Genomic DNA, 15,262 nt, shown 5'->3' with positions numbered 1-15,262 from the left:
AAATCTCTAAAGTAACAGTACTCTTACTTGAGTACAATTTCTGGCTACTCTACCCACCTCTGGTTATATATGTATAGTCTGTACTCTTAAACTGGTCACACAAAATGGTTAATGGTTGATGGTTGATTATATGACCGAAATAAACTTATTTCATTCATTCATTCATTCATGTGGGATTTGAGCCGAGGATGTCGTCGTGGCTTGTGCAGCCCTTTGAGACACTTGTTATTAAGGGCTATATAAATAAACTTTGATTGATTGATTGATTAAACCCAACACTTGCAACTCATAAATAAATAAATTGAGTTATCAAAAATAACCCAGCAAAGGGGAGACCGAATGCAATGGATGTCGAGTGGGTCTGACATAATATTGTGAGAGTCCAGTCCATAGTGGATCTAACATAATAGTAAGAGTCCAGTCCATAGTGGATCTAACATAATAGTGAGAGTCCAGTCCATAGTGGATCTAACATAATAGTGAGAGTCCAGTCCATAGTGGATCTAACATAATAGTGAGAGTCCAGTCCATAGTGGATCTAACATAATAGTGAGAGTCCAGTCCATAGTGGATCTAACATAATAGTGAGAGTCCAGTCCATAGTGGATCTAACATAATAGTGAGAGTCCAGTCCATAGTGGATCTAACATAATAGTGTGAGAGTCCAGTCCATAGTGGATCTAACATAATAGTGAGAGTCCAGTCCATAGTGGATCTAACATAATAGTGAGAGTCCAGTCCATAGTGGATCTAACATAATAGTGAGAGTCCAGTCCATAGTGGATCTAACATAATAGTGAGAGTCCAGTCCATAGTGGATGTAACATAATAGTGAGAGTCCAGTCCATAGTGGATCTAACATAATAGTGTGAGAGTCCAGTCCATAGTGGATCCAACATAATAGTGTGAGAGTCCAGTCCATAGTGGATCTAACATAAAAGTGAGAGTCCAGTCCATAGTGGATCTAACATAATAGTGAGAGTCCAGTCCATAGTGGATCTAACATAATAGTGAGAGTCCAGTCCATAGTGGATCTAACATAATAGTGTGAGAGTCCAGTCCATAGTGGATCTAACATAATAGTGTGAGAGTCCAGTCCATAGTGGATCTAACATAAAAGTGAGAGTCCAGTCCATAGTGGATCTAACATAAAAGTGAGAGTCCAGTCCATAGTTGATCCAACATAATAGTGAGAGTCCAGTCCATAGTGGATCTAACATAATAGTGAGAGTCCAGTCCATAGTGTATCTAACATAATAGTGAGAGTCCATAGTGGATCTAACATAATAGTAAGAGTCCAGTCCATAGTGGATCTAACATAATAGTGTCAGAGTCCAGTCTATAGTGGATCTAACATAATAGTGATAGTCCAGTCCATAGTGGATCTAACATAATAGTGAGAGTCCAGTCTATAGTGGGTCTAACATAATAGTGAGAGTCCATAGTGGATCTAACATAATAGTGAGAGTCCAGTCCATAGTGGATCTAACATAATAGTGTGAGAGTCCAGTCCATAGTGGATCTAACATAATAGTGAGAGTCCAGTCCATAGTGGATCTAACATAATAGTGAGAGTCCAGTCCATAGTCGATCTAACATAATAGTGTGAGAGTCCAGTCCATAGTGGATCTAACATAATAGTGAGAGTCCAGTCCATAGTGGATCTGACATAATAGTGTGAGAGTCCAGTCCATAGTGGATCTAACATAATAATGTGAGAGTCCAGTCCATAGTGGATCTAACATAATAGTGTGAGAGTCCAGTCCATAGTGGATCTAACATAATAGTGTGAGAGTCCAGTCCATAGTGGATCTAACATAATAGTGAGAGTCCATAGTGGATCTAACATAATAGTAAGAGTCCAGTCCATAGTGGATCTAACATAATAGTGTCAGAGTCCAGTCTATAGTGGATCTAACATAATAGTGATAGTCCAGTCCATAGTGGATCTAACATAATAGTGAGAGTCCAGTCTATAGTGGGTCTAACATAATAGTGAGAGTCCATAGTGGATCTAACATAATAGTGAGAGTCCAGTCCATAGTGGATCTAACATAATAGTGTGAGAGTCCAGTCCATAGTGGATCTAACATAATAGTGAGAGTCCAGTCCATAGTGGATCTAACATAATAGTGAGAGTCCAGTCCATAGTGGATCTAACATTATAGTGAGAGTCCAGTCCATAGTGGATCCAACATAATAGTGTGAGAGTCCAGTCCATAGTGGATCTAACATAATAGTGTGAGAGTCCAGTCCATAGTGGATCTAACATAATAGTGAGAGTCCATAGTGGATCTAACATAATAGTAAGAGTCCAGTCCATAGTGGATCTAACATAATAGTGTCAGAGTCCAGTCCATAGTGGATCTAACATAATAGTGATAGTCCAGTCCATAGTGGATCTAACATAATAGTGAGAGTCCAGTCTATAGTGGGTCTAACATAATAGTGAGAGTCCATAGTGGATCTAACATAATAGTGAGAGTCCAGTCCATAGTGGATCTAACATAATAGTGTGAGAGTCCAGTCCATAGTGGATCTAACATAATAGTGATAGTCCAGTCCATAGTGGATCTAACATAATAGTGAGAGTCCAGTCTATAGTGGGTCTAACATAATAGTGAGAGTCCATAGTGGATCTAACATAATAGTGAGAGACCAGTCCATAGTGGATCTAACATAATAGTGTGAGAGTCCAGTCCATAGTGGATCTAACATAATAGTGTGAGAGTCCAGTCCATAGTGGATCTAACATAATAGTGTGAGAGTCCAGTCCATAGTGGATCTAACATAATAGTGATAGTCCAGTCCATAGTGGATCTAACAAAATAGTGAGAGTCCAGTCTATAGTGGGTCTAACATAATAGTGAGAGTCCATAGTGGATCTAACATAATAGTGTGAGAGTCCAGTCCATAGTGGATCTAACATAATAGTGAGAGTCCAGTCCATAGTGGATCTAACATAATAGTGATAGTCCAGTCCATAGTGGATCTAACATAATAGTGAGAGTCCAGTCTATAGTGGGTCTAACATAATAGTGAGAGTCCATAGTGGATCTAACATAATAGTGTGAGAGTCCAGTCCATAGTGGATCTAACATAATAGTGAGAGTCCAGTCCATAGTGGATCTAACATAATAGTGAGAGTCCAGTCCATAGTGGATCTAACATAATAGTGAGAGTCCAGTCCATAGTGGATCTAACATAATAGTGTGAGAGTCCAGTCCATAGTGGATCTAACATAATAGTGTGAGAGTCCAGTCCATAGTGGATCTAACATAATAGTGAGAGTCCAGTCCATAGTGGATCTAACATAATAGTGTGAGAGTCCAGTCCATAGTGGATCTAACATAATAGTAAGAGTCCAGCCCATGGTGGATCTATCATAATAGTGAGAGTCCAGTCCATAGTGGATCTAACATAATAGTAAGAGTCCTGTCCATAGTGGATCTAACATAATAGTAAGAGTCCAGTCCACAGTGGATCTAACAGAATAGTGAGAGAGTCCAGTCCATAGTGGATCTAACATAATAGTGTGAGAGTCCAGTCCATAGTGGATCTAACATAATAGTGAGAGTCCAGTCCATAGTGGATCTAACATAATAGTGTGAGAGTCCAGTCCACAGTGGATGCAACATAATAGTAGGAGTCCAGTCCATAGTGGATCTAACATAATAGTGAGAGAGTCCAGTCCATAGTGGATCTAACATAATTGTGAGAGTCCAGTCCATAGTGGATCTAACATAATAGTGAGAGTCCAGTCCATAGTGGATCTAACATAATAGTGTGAGAGTCCAGTCCATAGTGGATGCAACATAGTAGTAAGAGTCCAGTCCATAGTGGATCTAACATAATAGTGTGAGAGTCCAGTCCATAGTGGATCTAACATAATAGTGTGAGAGTCCAGTCCATAGTGGATCTAACATAATAGTAGGAGTCCAGCCCATGGTGGATCTAACATAATATTGTGAGAGTCCAGTCCATAGTGGATCTAACATAATAGTGAGAGTCCAGTCCATAGTGGATCTAACATAATAGTGTGAGAGTCCAGTCCATAGTGGATGCAACATAATAGTAGGAGTCCAGTCCATAGTGGATCTAACATAATAGTGAGAGAGTCCAGTCCATAGTGGATCTAACATAATTGTGAGAGTCCAGTCCATAGTGGATCTAACATAATAGTGAGAGTCCAGTCCATAGTGGATCTAACATAATAGTGTGAGAGTCCAGTCCATAGTGGATGCAACATAGTAGTAAGAGTCCAGTCCATAGTGGATCTAACATAATAGTGTGAGAGTCCAGTCCATAGTGGATCTAACATAATAGTGTGAGAGTCCAGTCCATAGTGGATCTAGCATAATAGTAAGAGTCCAGCCCATGGTGGATCTAACATAATATTGTGAGAGTCCAGTCCATAGTGGATCTAACATAATAGTGAGAGTCCAGTCCATAGTGGATGTAACATAATAGTGAGAGTCCAGTCCATAGTGGATCTAACATAATAGTGAGAGTCCAGTCCATAGTGGATCTAACATAATAGTGAGAGTCCAGTCCATAGTGGATCTAACATAATAGTGTGAGAGTCCAGTCCATAGTGGATCTAACATAATAGTGTGAGAGTCCAGTCCATAGTGGATCTAACATAATAGTGAGAGTCCATAGTGGATCTAACATAATAGTAAGAGTCCAGTCCATAGTGGATCTAACATAATAGTGTCAGAGTCCAGTCTATAGTGGATCTAACATAATAGTGATAGTCCAGTCCATAGTGGATCTAACATAATAGTGAGAGTCCAGTCTATAGTGGGTCTAACATAATAGTGAGAGTCCATAGTGGATCTAACATAATAGTGAGAGTCCAGTCCATAGTGGATCTAACATAATAGTGTGAGAGTCCAGTCCATAGTGGATCTAACATAATAGTGAGAGTCCAGTCCATAGTGGATCTAACATAATAGTGAGAGTCCAGTCCATAGTGGATCTAACATAATAGTGTGAGAGTCCAGTCCATAGTGGATCTAACATAATAGTGAGAGTCCAGTCCATAGTGGATCTAACATAATAGTGTGAGAGTCCAGTCCATAGTGGATCTAACATAATAGTAAGAGTCCAGCCCATGGTGGATCTATCATAATAGTGAGAGTCCAGTCCATAGTGGATCTAACATAATAGTAAGAGTCCTGTCCATAGTGGATCTAACATAATAGTAAGAGTCCAGTCCACAGTGGATCTAACAGAATAGTGAGAGAGTCCAGTCCATAGTGGATCTAACATAATAGTGTGAGAGTCCAGTCCATAGTGGATCTAACATAATAGTGAGAGTCCAGTCCATAGTGGATCTAACATAATAGTGTGAGAGTCCAGTCCACAGTGGATGCAACATAATAGTAGGAGTCCAGTCCATAGTGGATCTAACATAATAGTGAGAGAGTCCAGTCCATAGTGGATCTAACATAATTGTGAGAGTCCAGTCCATAGTGGATCTAACATAATAGTGAGAGTCCAGTCCATAGTGGATCTAACATAATAGTGTGAGAGTCCAGTCCATAGTGGATGCAACATAGTAGTAAGAGTCCAGTCCATAGTGGATCTAACATAATAGTGTGAGAGTCCAGTCCATAGTGGATCTAACATAATAGTGTGAGAGTCCAGTCCATAGTGGATCTAACATAATAGTAAGAGTCCAGCCCATGGTGGATCTAACATAATATTGTGAGAGTCCAGTCCATAGTGGATCTAACATAATAGTGAGAGTCCAGTCCATAGTGGATCTAACATAATAGTGTGAGAGTCCAGTCCATAGTGGATGCAACATAATAGTAGGAGTCCAGTCCATAGTGGATCTAACATAATAGTGAGAGAGTCCAGTCCATAGTGGATCTAACATAATTGTGAGAGTCCAGTCCATAGTGGATCTAACATAATAGTGAGAGTCCAGTCCATAGTGGATCTAACATAATAGTGTGAGAGTCCAGTCCATAGTGGATGCAACATAGTAGTAAGAGTCCAGTCCATAGTGGATCTAACATAATAGTGTGAGAGTCCAGTCCATAGTGGATCTAACATAATAGTGTGAGAGTCCAGTCCATAGTGGATCTAACATAATAGTAAGAGTCCAGCCCATGGTGGATCTAACATAATATTGTGAGAGTCCAGTCCATAGTGGATCTAACATAATAGTGAGAGTCCAGTCCATAGTGGATGTAACATAATAGTGAGAGTCCAGTCCATAGTGGATCTAACATAATAGTGAGAGTCCAGTCCATAGTGGATCTAACATAATAGTGAGAGTCCAGTCCATAGTGGATCTAACATAATAGTGTGAGAGTCCAGTCCATAGTGGATCTAACATAATAGTGTGAGAGTCCAGTCCATAGTGGATCTAACATAATAGTGAGAGTCCATAGTGGATCTAACATAATAGTAAGAGTCCAGTCCATAGTGGATCTAACATAATAGTGTCAGAGTCCAGTCTATAGTGGATCTAACATAATAGTGATAGTCCAGTCCATAGTGGATCTAACATAATAGTGAGAGTCCAGTCTATAGTGGGTCTAACATAATAGTGAGAGTCCATAGTGGATCTAACATAATAGTGAGAGTCCAGTCCATAGTGGATCTAACATAATAGTGTGAGAGTCCAGTCCATAGTGGATCTAACATAATAGTGAGAGTCCAGTCCATAGTGGATCTAACATAATAGTGAGAGTCCAGTCCATAGTGGATCTAACATAATAGTGAGAGTCCAGTCCATAGTGGATCTAACATAATAGTGTGAGAGTCCAGTCCATAGTGGATCTAACATAATAGTGAGAGTCCAGTCCATAGTGGATCTAACATAATAGTGTGAGAGTCCAGTCCATAGTGGATCTAACATAATAGTAAGAGTCCAGCCCATGGTGGATCTAACATAATATTGTGAGAGTCCAGTCCATAGTGGATCTAACATAATAGTAAGAGTCCAGTCTATAGTGGGTCTAACATAATAGTGAGAGTCCATAGTGGATCTAACATAATAGTGAGAGTCCAGTTCATAGTGGATCTAACATAATAGTGTGAGAGTCCAGTCCATAGTGGATCTAACATAATAGTGAGAGTCCAGTCCATAGTGGATCCAACATAATAGTAAGAGTCCAGTCCATAGTGGGGCCAGCAGGACACCATCCCGAGCGGAGACGGGTTCTTTGTTTTCATAACTTTTCTATATAATATATACTTTTTACAAGCATTTTTGAATGCTGCTCCCATTGGGTTGAGTTTTTCCTTGCCCTGATTTGGAATCTGTGTTGTGGCTTGTGCAGCCCTTTGAGACAAGGGCTTTACCAATAAACTTTGATTGATTGAACCCAACAATTGCGACTCATAAATTGAGTTACTCAAATAACCCAGCATTTTTTAGTGTGTGCATGTTCCAGATGGTAATTAAAAAGTTGATTTTTTTTTTTTGGTCCATTATGATCTGTACACAACGCAGGGCCGGCCCGTGGCATAGGCCGTATAGGCAAATGCTAAGGGCGCCGTCCATCAGGGGGCGCCACGCCAGTGCCACAAATGTTGGAGAAAAAAAAAAGAAAAAAAAGTTGGTACTATTAATTCTAAATACAAAAAATAATCCCACGTTAATTAAAATGCAAAGTAAAGCCAATTTAATAGTAATATTATTTGTTACAACATTACGCCCCCCCCCCCTCCCCCCGCACGGTGTGCCCCCTCCCTTCCCGTATCATGACTCTTTTTGGACACATCAAAAAATCAACACAAGATGTCAAAACGGCCAAAACTGTCAGGTGCCCAGGGAAGAAACAAGAGAAAAGAAGAGGAGGAGAAACGAGAAAAGACAAGAGGTAGCAGGTAGGTAACGTTAGCCTACATGAAATTATTTGTCTGTTACAGAATGTGATAGTAACCTGGCTTTTTAGCATTAAGCTAATGTTACATGATTCGGCAATTGCTAATCAATAAATAGCTAGTTCTGTTTTAACGTCGGGTTAATATTGTGGAGGGGGCTAAATTGTTATGGAAAATAATAATGTAGCGTTAGGTAATTACAGTACTCCCACCTTACATTCCTCTGGGACATTTGTATTAGATCTTTTAAGCAGGTGTTTTTTGTTTACATTGTTATTGCCTTCTGGTTAGCTAATGTTTGCCCTGCAGGTAATAGTCACTTTTCCACCCCTTTATATATTAGGTATAGTTGTAAGTAAAAAAAAAAGGTCAAAGACAAAGCTATTCGGGTTCTTGTGAGTATATACCAGGGGTCGGCAACCCGCGGCTCCGGAGCCGCATGCAGCTCTTTGATCACTCTGATGCGGCTCAGCAGCTTACTTGCTGAACCCCCCAATTTTCCCGTGAGACTTCCGGATTTCAGTGCCTCTCGCAGAAAACACCCGGGATTAATAATCACCGATTTTCACCCTTACGGCTATAATAAGGGCGTGCCATGATGGTACAACATTTGGCGTCCTCTACAATCTGTATTAACAACGTGCCAGCCCAACACTTGTTATACAATATACATCTTTTGCTTGCACACGTACGTGACAGCAAGGCATACTTGGTCAACAACCACACAGGTCACACTGACGGTGGCGGTATAAAAAAAAAAAACTTTAACACTCTTACTAATAATGTGCCACACTGTGGGGAGGGGGGGGGGGGGGGGGGGGGGTGTATAATGTATCCCGGAAGAGTTAGGGCTGCATGGGATTCTGGGTATTTGTCCTGTTGTGTTGATGTTGTGTTACGGTGCAGATGTTCTCCCGAAATTTGTTTGTCATTCTTGTTTGGTGTGGGTTCACAGTGTGGCGCATTATTAGTAAGAGTGTTATGTTAAAGTTTTGTTTTTTTTATACCGCCACCGTCAGTGTGACCTGTGTGGTTGTTGACCAAGTATGCCTTGCTGTTACCTACGTGAGCAAGCGGAAGCCCCGTACAGCAGTGTGGCTGATCAGGCACGCTGGGTGTAGTGGGTGCTAATAATTTATCCCGGAAGAGTTAGGGCTGCATGGGATTCTGGGTATTTGTCCTGTTGTGTTTATGTTGTGTTACGGTGCAGATGTTCTCCCGAAATGTGTTTGTCATTCTTGTTTGGTGTGGGTTTCACAGTGTGGCGCATTATTAGTAAGAGTGTTCAAGTTTTGTTTTTTTATACCGCCACCGTCAGTGTGACCTGTGTGGTTGTTGACCAAGTATGCCTTGCTGTTACCTACGTGAGCAAGCGGAAGCCCCGTACAGCAGTGTGGCTGATCAGGCACGCTGGGTGTAGTGGGTGCTAATAATTTATCCCGGAAGAGTTAGGGCTGCATGGGATTCTGGGTATTTGTCCTGTTGTGTTTATGTTGTGTTACGGTGCAGATGTTCTCCCGAAATTTGTTTGTCATTCTTGTTTGGTGTGGGTTCACAGTGTGGCGCATTATTAGTAAGAGTGTTCAAGTTTTTTTTTTTTTATACCGCCACCGTCAGTGTGACCTGTGTGGTTGTTGACCAAGTATGCCTTGCTGTTGCCTACGTGAGCAAGCGGAAGCCCCGTACAGCAGTGTGGCTGATCAGGCACGCTGGGTGTAGTGGGTGCTAATAATTTATCCCGGAAGAGTTAGGGCTGCATGGGATTCTGGGTATTTGTCCTGTTGTGTTTATGTTGTGTTACGGTGCAGATGTTCTCCCGAAATTTGTTTGTCATTCTTGTTTGATGTGGGTTTCACAGTGTGGCGCATTATTAGTAAGAGTGTTAAAGTTTTGTTTTTTTTATACCGCCACCGTCAGTGTGACCTGTGTGGTTGTTGACCAAGTATGCCTTGCTGTTACCTACGTGAGCAAGCGGAAGCCCCGTTACAGCAGTGTGGCTGATCAGGCATGCTGGGTGTAGTGGGTGCTAATAATTTCGCCACACCTCGTATGTGTGTCAGACAATCATTGGTACTTTAACTTTTAACTTGAACTTTAATGCTGTACCATCACGGCACGCATGACGCTGACAAGCGCCATTCATTTAAAACCCGCGTGCCGCACCAGCTTTCAAATTCCACCTAAAGGTGTTGGCAGTGTGTCTGAGACCCCTGGTTATACATAGCACAAAGCAAAAAAAACAACAACTTTGAATGCAGTGTTATTTCATTTAAAATTTCAAAAAAATTTTGCGGCTCCCATTGTCTTCTATAATTTGTGAAACTGGTCAAAATGGCTCTTTGACTGGTAAAAGTTGCCGACCCACTTCACTGCCGATGTGTTGGGGGGGGCGCCACCTAAAATCTTGCCTAGGGCGCCTGATTGGTTAGGGCCGGTGTTGTGCCGGAAAACGCACCCCTGCCATAATATGCACCCCCTGACGCGGGAGCGCGCTTACGTCACTCGATTGCATCACTCGTCTCGAAAAGTATATCTAACTCGGCTGTTGGCTGAAATAGCCTATTTTAAATCGCCTCTTTCGGCCTAAAAAAAGTACATATAGAGGTTTACTTTGGTGTACACATTCTTTACAGTATAGCTGTCATTTGGTAGACAATACTACATTTTCGGGACAGCAAATATTCCAATATTAATTGGTTGTTTTCGCCTTATCTGATCTAATGACGGCGAAATCATTAAATGCTCACAATTTTGTAATTCATCCACAAGTAAAGCACAATTAAAGTAAACTTGGATTATTTCACTTTATGTACTTTTTTATGCCGAAAGAGGCGATTTCAGCCACTTGAATGGAGTGGATCTAACATAATAGTGAGAGTCCAGTCCATAGTGGATCTAACATAATAGTGAGAGTCCAGTCCATAGTGGATCTAACATAATTGTGAGAGTCCAGTCCATAGTGGATTTAACATAGTAGTGTGAGAGTCCAGTCCATAGTGGATGCAACATAGTAGTAAGAGTCCAGTCCATAGTGGATCTAACATAATAGTGTGAGAGTCCAGTCCATAGTGGATCTAACATAATAGTGTGAGAGTCCAGTCCATAGTGGATCTAACATAATAGTAAGAGTCCAGCCCATGGTGGATCTAACATAATATTGTGAGAGTCCAGTCCATAGTGGATCTAACATAATAGTGAGAGTCCAGTCCATAGTGGATCTAACATAATAGTGAGAGTCCAGTCCATAGTGGATCTAACATAATAGTAAGAGTCCAGTCCATAGTGGATCTAACAGAATAGTGAGAGAGTACAGTCCATAGTGGATCTAACATAATAGTGTGAGAGTCCAGCCCATAGTGGATCTAACATAATAGTGAGAGTCCAGTCCATAGTGGATCTAACATAATAGTGTGAGAGTCCAGTCCATAGTGGATCTAACATAATAGTAAGAGTCCAGTCCATAGTGGATCTAACATAATAGTGAGAGTCCAGTCCATAGTGGATCTAACATAATAGTGTGAGAGTCCAGTCCATAGTGGATCTAACATAATAGTAAGAGTCCAGTCCATAGTGGATCTAACATAATAGTGTGAGAGTCACTTGAATGACGGCAAAATCATTAAATGCTCACAATTTTTTAATTCATCCACAAGTAAAGCACAATTAAAGAAAACTTGGATTATTTCACTTTATGTACTTTTTTATGCCGAAAGAGGCGATTTAAAATAGGCTATTTCAGCCAACAGCCGAGTTAGATATACTTTTCGAGACGAGTGATGCAATCGAGTGACGTAAGCGCGCTCCCGCGTCAGGGGGTGCATATTATGGCAGGGGTGCGTTTTCCGGCACAACACCGGCACAACACCGGGCCTGACACAACGTGCATTGTTCCGAAAGTCACATTAGAAATAATCAGCTCCAGGCCGAAGTTCTCTAATCTCCCTCTAATTCCTCCCATTGAAAAAGAAAGAATTGCAGATTGGCCTCCCCCAGTTGTTGTTTATGTGCGCCTGGAGGTCGGCCAAACGATTTTCTTGAAGGCTTTCCTGAAATCCCTGTTGAAGATGGTGTAGATGATGGGGTTGACGGAGCTGTTGCAGTAGCCGATCCAGAAGAAGACGTTGAAGAGCGTGCCGGGGATGAAGCATCTGTCCCGGCAGACTGCGTGCAGGCTGTAGGTGAAGAAGAAGGGGAACCAGCACAGCACGAAGACCCCCATCACCACCGCCAGGACGAACGTGAAGCGCTTCTCTCGCATCTGCGCCACTTTGGTCTTGTTGACGTGTTGGCGCGCCGCCTGGTTCTGGAGCTCCGGGTACGCGCGGGAGGACGCCCAGGACACGCGGCAGTTCCCCGAACTCTCCGGTTTCCCGCGATGGCTGCGGGGTTTGGTGTCCGACGCGCAGCAGCTCTCCTCCAGGTCGATGTCGTCCAGCTCGCCGCGTCTCCGCGGGTGCAGGCTCCCGGAGCTCTGGCTGCTGGGGCTCTCCGTCTCGAAGCGGTCCTTACGCACGAAGCACGTCTCCGACTGGGACGGCTGCCTCTCCAGGCCGTTCTTGGCCACGAAGACCGTGGCCGAGCGCTGCTTGGCCACCTTGTAGATCTTGCAGTAGACCAGGATCATGATGAGGCCCGGGGCGAAGAAGGACACCAGGCAGGAGGAGAGGATGTACCAGGTCTCGTCGTTGAGGAGACACTCCCGCTCGTCGTCGTGCTTGGTCATGAGGAGGGGCGGGAAGGAGATGACCGCCGAGATCAGCCACACCACCGCGATCATGGACTTGATGCGCTTGGGCGTCCTCTTCAGGTTGTAGCTCACCGCCTTGGTCACGGACCAGTAGCGGTCCAGGCTGATGGCGCACAGGTGCACGATGGAGGAGGTGCAGAACAGCACGTCCAGCGCCAGGTAGAAGGCGCACCAGGTGCTCCCGAAGTACCAGTAGCCCATCACCTCGTTGACCAGCGAGAAGGGGATGACCAAGGTGGCCACCAGGATGTCCGCCGAGGCCAAGGACACCAGGAAGAGGTTCTGCGGGGCGCGCAGAGCTCGGCTGGTCAGCACCGCCACGATCACCAACACGTTCCCCACGATGGTCACGGAGATGATGGCGGCCACCACCAGGATGATGAGCACCGCCGCCGGCACCGAGTACGGCAGCGCCAGCGGCGCGTCCGTGCTGTTCACGTCCCGGGAGACATCCTCCAACGACGCGTTTACCTCACCGGAATCCATCGTGGCTCAAATGTTCCCCAGCGCGTCATGTTTGTGCGTGGGTCCCTCCTATTCTCCTCCGCGCCGGAGGAGCCTATAACCGCGCGTAATGCTCCGGAGCGCGGAAAAACAATCCGGCAAAACAAAACAAAAAGCGCAAGACGTGCAAAAAAGTCCCGAATGCCGGAGCGGCTTGTCACGGCGTCAGAGCTCCGCGCGTAATGCTGCCCCGCGCGCGCTCCGGTGCCATGCAGGCGTCTCTTTGGGGGGACGCGCGCCGTGCAGGAGGGTGGTGACGTCACTCCGAGGACCAGCCCGTTTCTGAGCTTAAAAAGAGCAGAGAGAGAGAGAGGGGGGGGGACTTATTTGGACAGCTGCTTGGAAGATTTCTTCTAAACAGGAAGTATTTTCTCTTCATGGACGCCCTCAGGCTTGTTGTTTGATGTCATGCACTTTTTTCTTCTTTTTTTTTTTTTTAACTGATATGCATGTGCAGTAGTAATGAGGACAGCTTTGGACTGAAGGCCATATTGTACTTTATTTTTTTAACTGCAAGACAGGTGCATTTGGAGGTCCGCCATCTCAAAATGTGCTGCAAGTGCATGCATGAATTATCCTGATGAAGCACATTTAGATAGATACAAACCCCGTTTCCATATGAGTTGGGAAATTATGTTAGATGTAAATATAAACGGAATACAATGATTTGCAAATCCTTTTCAACCCATATTCAGTTGAATATGCTACAAAGACAACATATTTGATGTTTTTTTTTTTGCAAATAATAATTAACTTAGAATTTCATGGCTGCAACACGTGCCAAAGTAGTTGGGAAAGGGCATGTTCACCACTGTGTTACATGGCCTTTCCTTTTAACAACACTCCGTAAACGTTTGGGAACTGAGGAGACACATTTTTGAAGCTTCTCAGGTGGAATTCTTTCCCATTCTTGCTTGATGTACAGTTTAAGTTGTTCAACAGTCCGAGGGTCCCCTTTGTGCTATTTTAGGCTTCATAATGCGCCACACATTTTCAATGGGAGACAGGTCTGGACTACAGGCAGGCCAGTCTAGTACCCGCACTCTTTTACTATGAAGCCACGTTGATGTAACACGTGGCTTGGCATTGTCTTGCTGAAATAAGCAGGGGCGTCCATGGTAACGTTGCTTGGATGGCAACATATGTTGCTCCAAAACCTGTATGTACCTTTCAGCATTAATGGTGCCTTGGGGCGGTATAGCTCGGTTGGTAGAGCGGCCGTGCCAGCAACTTGAGGGTTGCAGGTTCAATCCCCGCTTCCGCCATCCTAGTCACTGCCGTTGTGTCCTTGGGCAAGACACTTTACCCACCTGCTCCCAGTGCCACCCACACTGCTTTAAATGTAACTTAGATATTGGCTTTCACTATGTAAAGCGCTTTGAGTCACTTGAGAAAAAGCGCTATATAAATATAATTCACTTCACTTCACTTCACTTCACAGATGTGTAAGTTACCCATGTCTTGGGCACTAATACACCCCCATACCATCACACATGCTGGCTTTTACACTTTGCGCCTATAACAATACACCTGTTACCAGAGGTGGGTAGAGTGGCCAGAAATTGTACTCAAGTAAGAGTACTGTTACTTTAGAGATTTATTACTCAAGTAAAAGTAAGGAGTAGTCACCCAAATATTTACTTGAGTAAAAGTAAAAAGTGTGTTGTGAAAAAACTACTCAAGTACTGAGTAACTGATGAGTAACATACACACACATATCATATATATATATATATATATATATATATATATATATATATATATATATATATATATATATATATATATATATATATATATACATATACATATATACACATACATTGATATATACAGTATATCATTTATATTTATTTATTTTGCCGTTTTTGTTTACATGTTAAAGGTGTTTTAATGAATATACATGCATGTTTAACACATATAGATTCCTTTCTTTCATGAAGACAAGAATATAAGTTGGTGTATTACCTGATTCTGATGACTTGCATTGATTGTAATCAGACAGTAGTGATGATAACGTCCACGTTTTCAAATGCAGGAGAAAAAAAGTTCCTCCTTTCTGTCTAATACCACATGAAAGTGGTTGGTTTTTGGTATCTTATTTGTCCAGCTTCCATATTCGTTTTCACACATTTTACAAGAAATACATTGGCGGCAAACTCC

At 42.8% G+C, this 15,262-nt stretch overlaps 1 protein-coding gene across 1 annotated transcript; it reads right to left on the bottom strand.

Annotated features, from left to right (window-relative positions):
• Positions 1-11,083: 11,083 nt before the first annotated feature.
• Positions 11,084-13,250, bottom strand: adra2db (adrenergic, alpha-2D-, receptor b). Its single transcript, XM_061930373.2, has one exon. The coding sequence runs from the start codon at positions 13,079-13,081 to the stop codon at positions 11,849-11,851; it is 1,233 nt and encodes a 410-aa protein (XP_061786357.1). The 5' UTR covers positions 13,082-13,250; the 3' UTR covers positions 11,084-11,848.
• Positions 13,251-15,262: the final 2,012 nt, after the last annotated feature.

Source organism: Nerophis lumbriciformis, linkage group LG36 (genome assembly GCF_033978685.3).
Source record: "Nerophis lumbriciformis linkage group LG36, RoL_Nlum_v2.1, whole genome shotgun sequence".
In the NCBI taxonomy this organism is placed as follows: Eukaryota; Metazoa; Chordata; class Actinopteri; order Syngnathiformes; family Syngnathidae; genus Nerophis; species Nerophis lumbriciformis.
The sequence above is the reverse complement of the archived record's forward strand: the minus strand, read 5'-3'. Positions and strand labels throughout refer to the sequence as shown.

Coding starts and splice junctions, on each gene's coding strand:
- adra2db (XM_061930373.2), bottom strand. CDS start 13,081: ATGGATTCCGGTGAGGTAAACGCGTCGTTGGAGGATGTCTCCCGGGAC.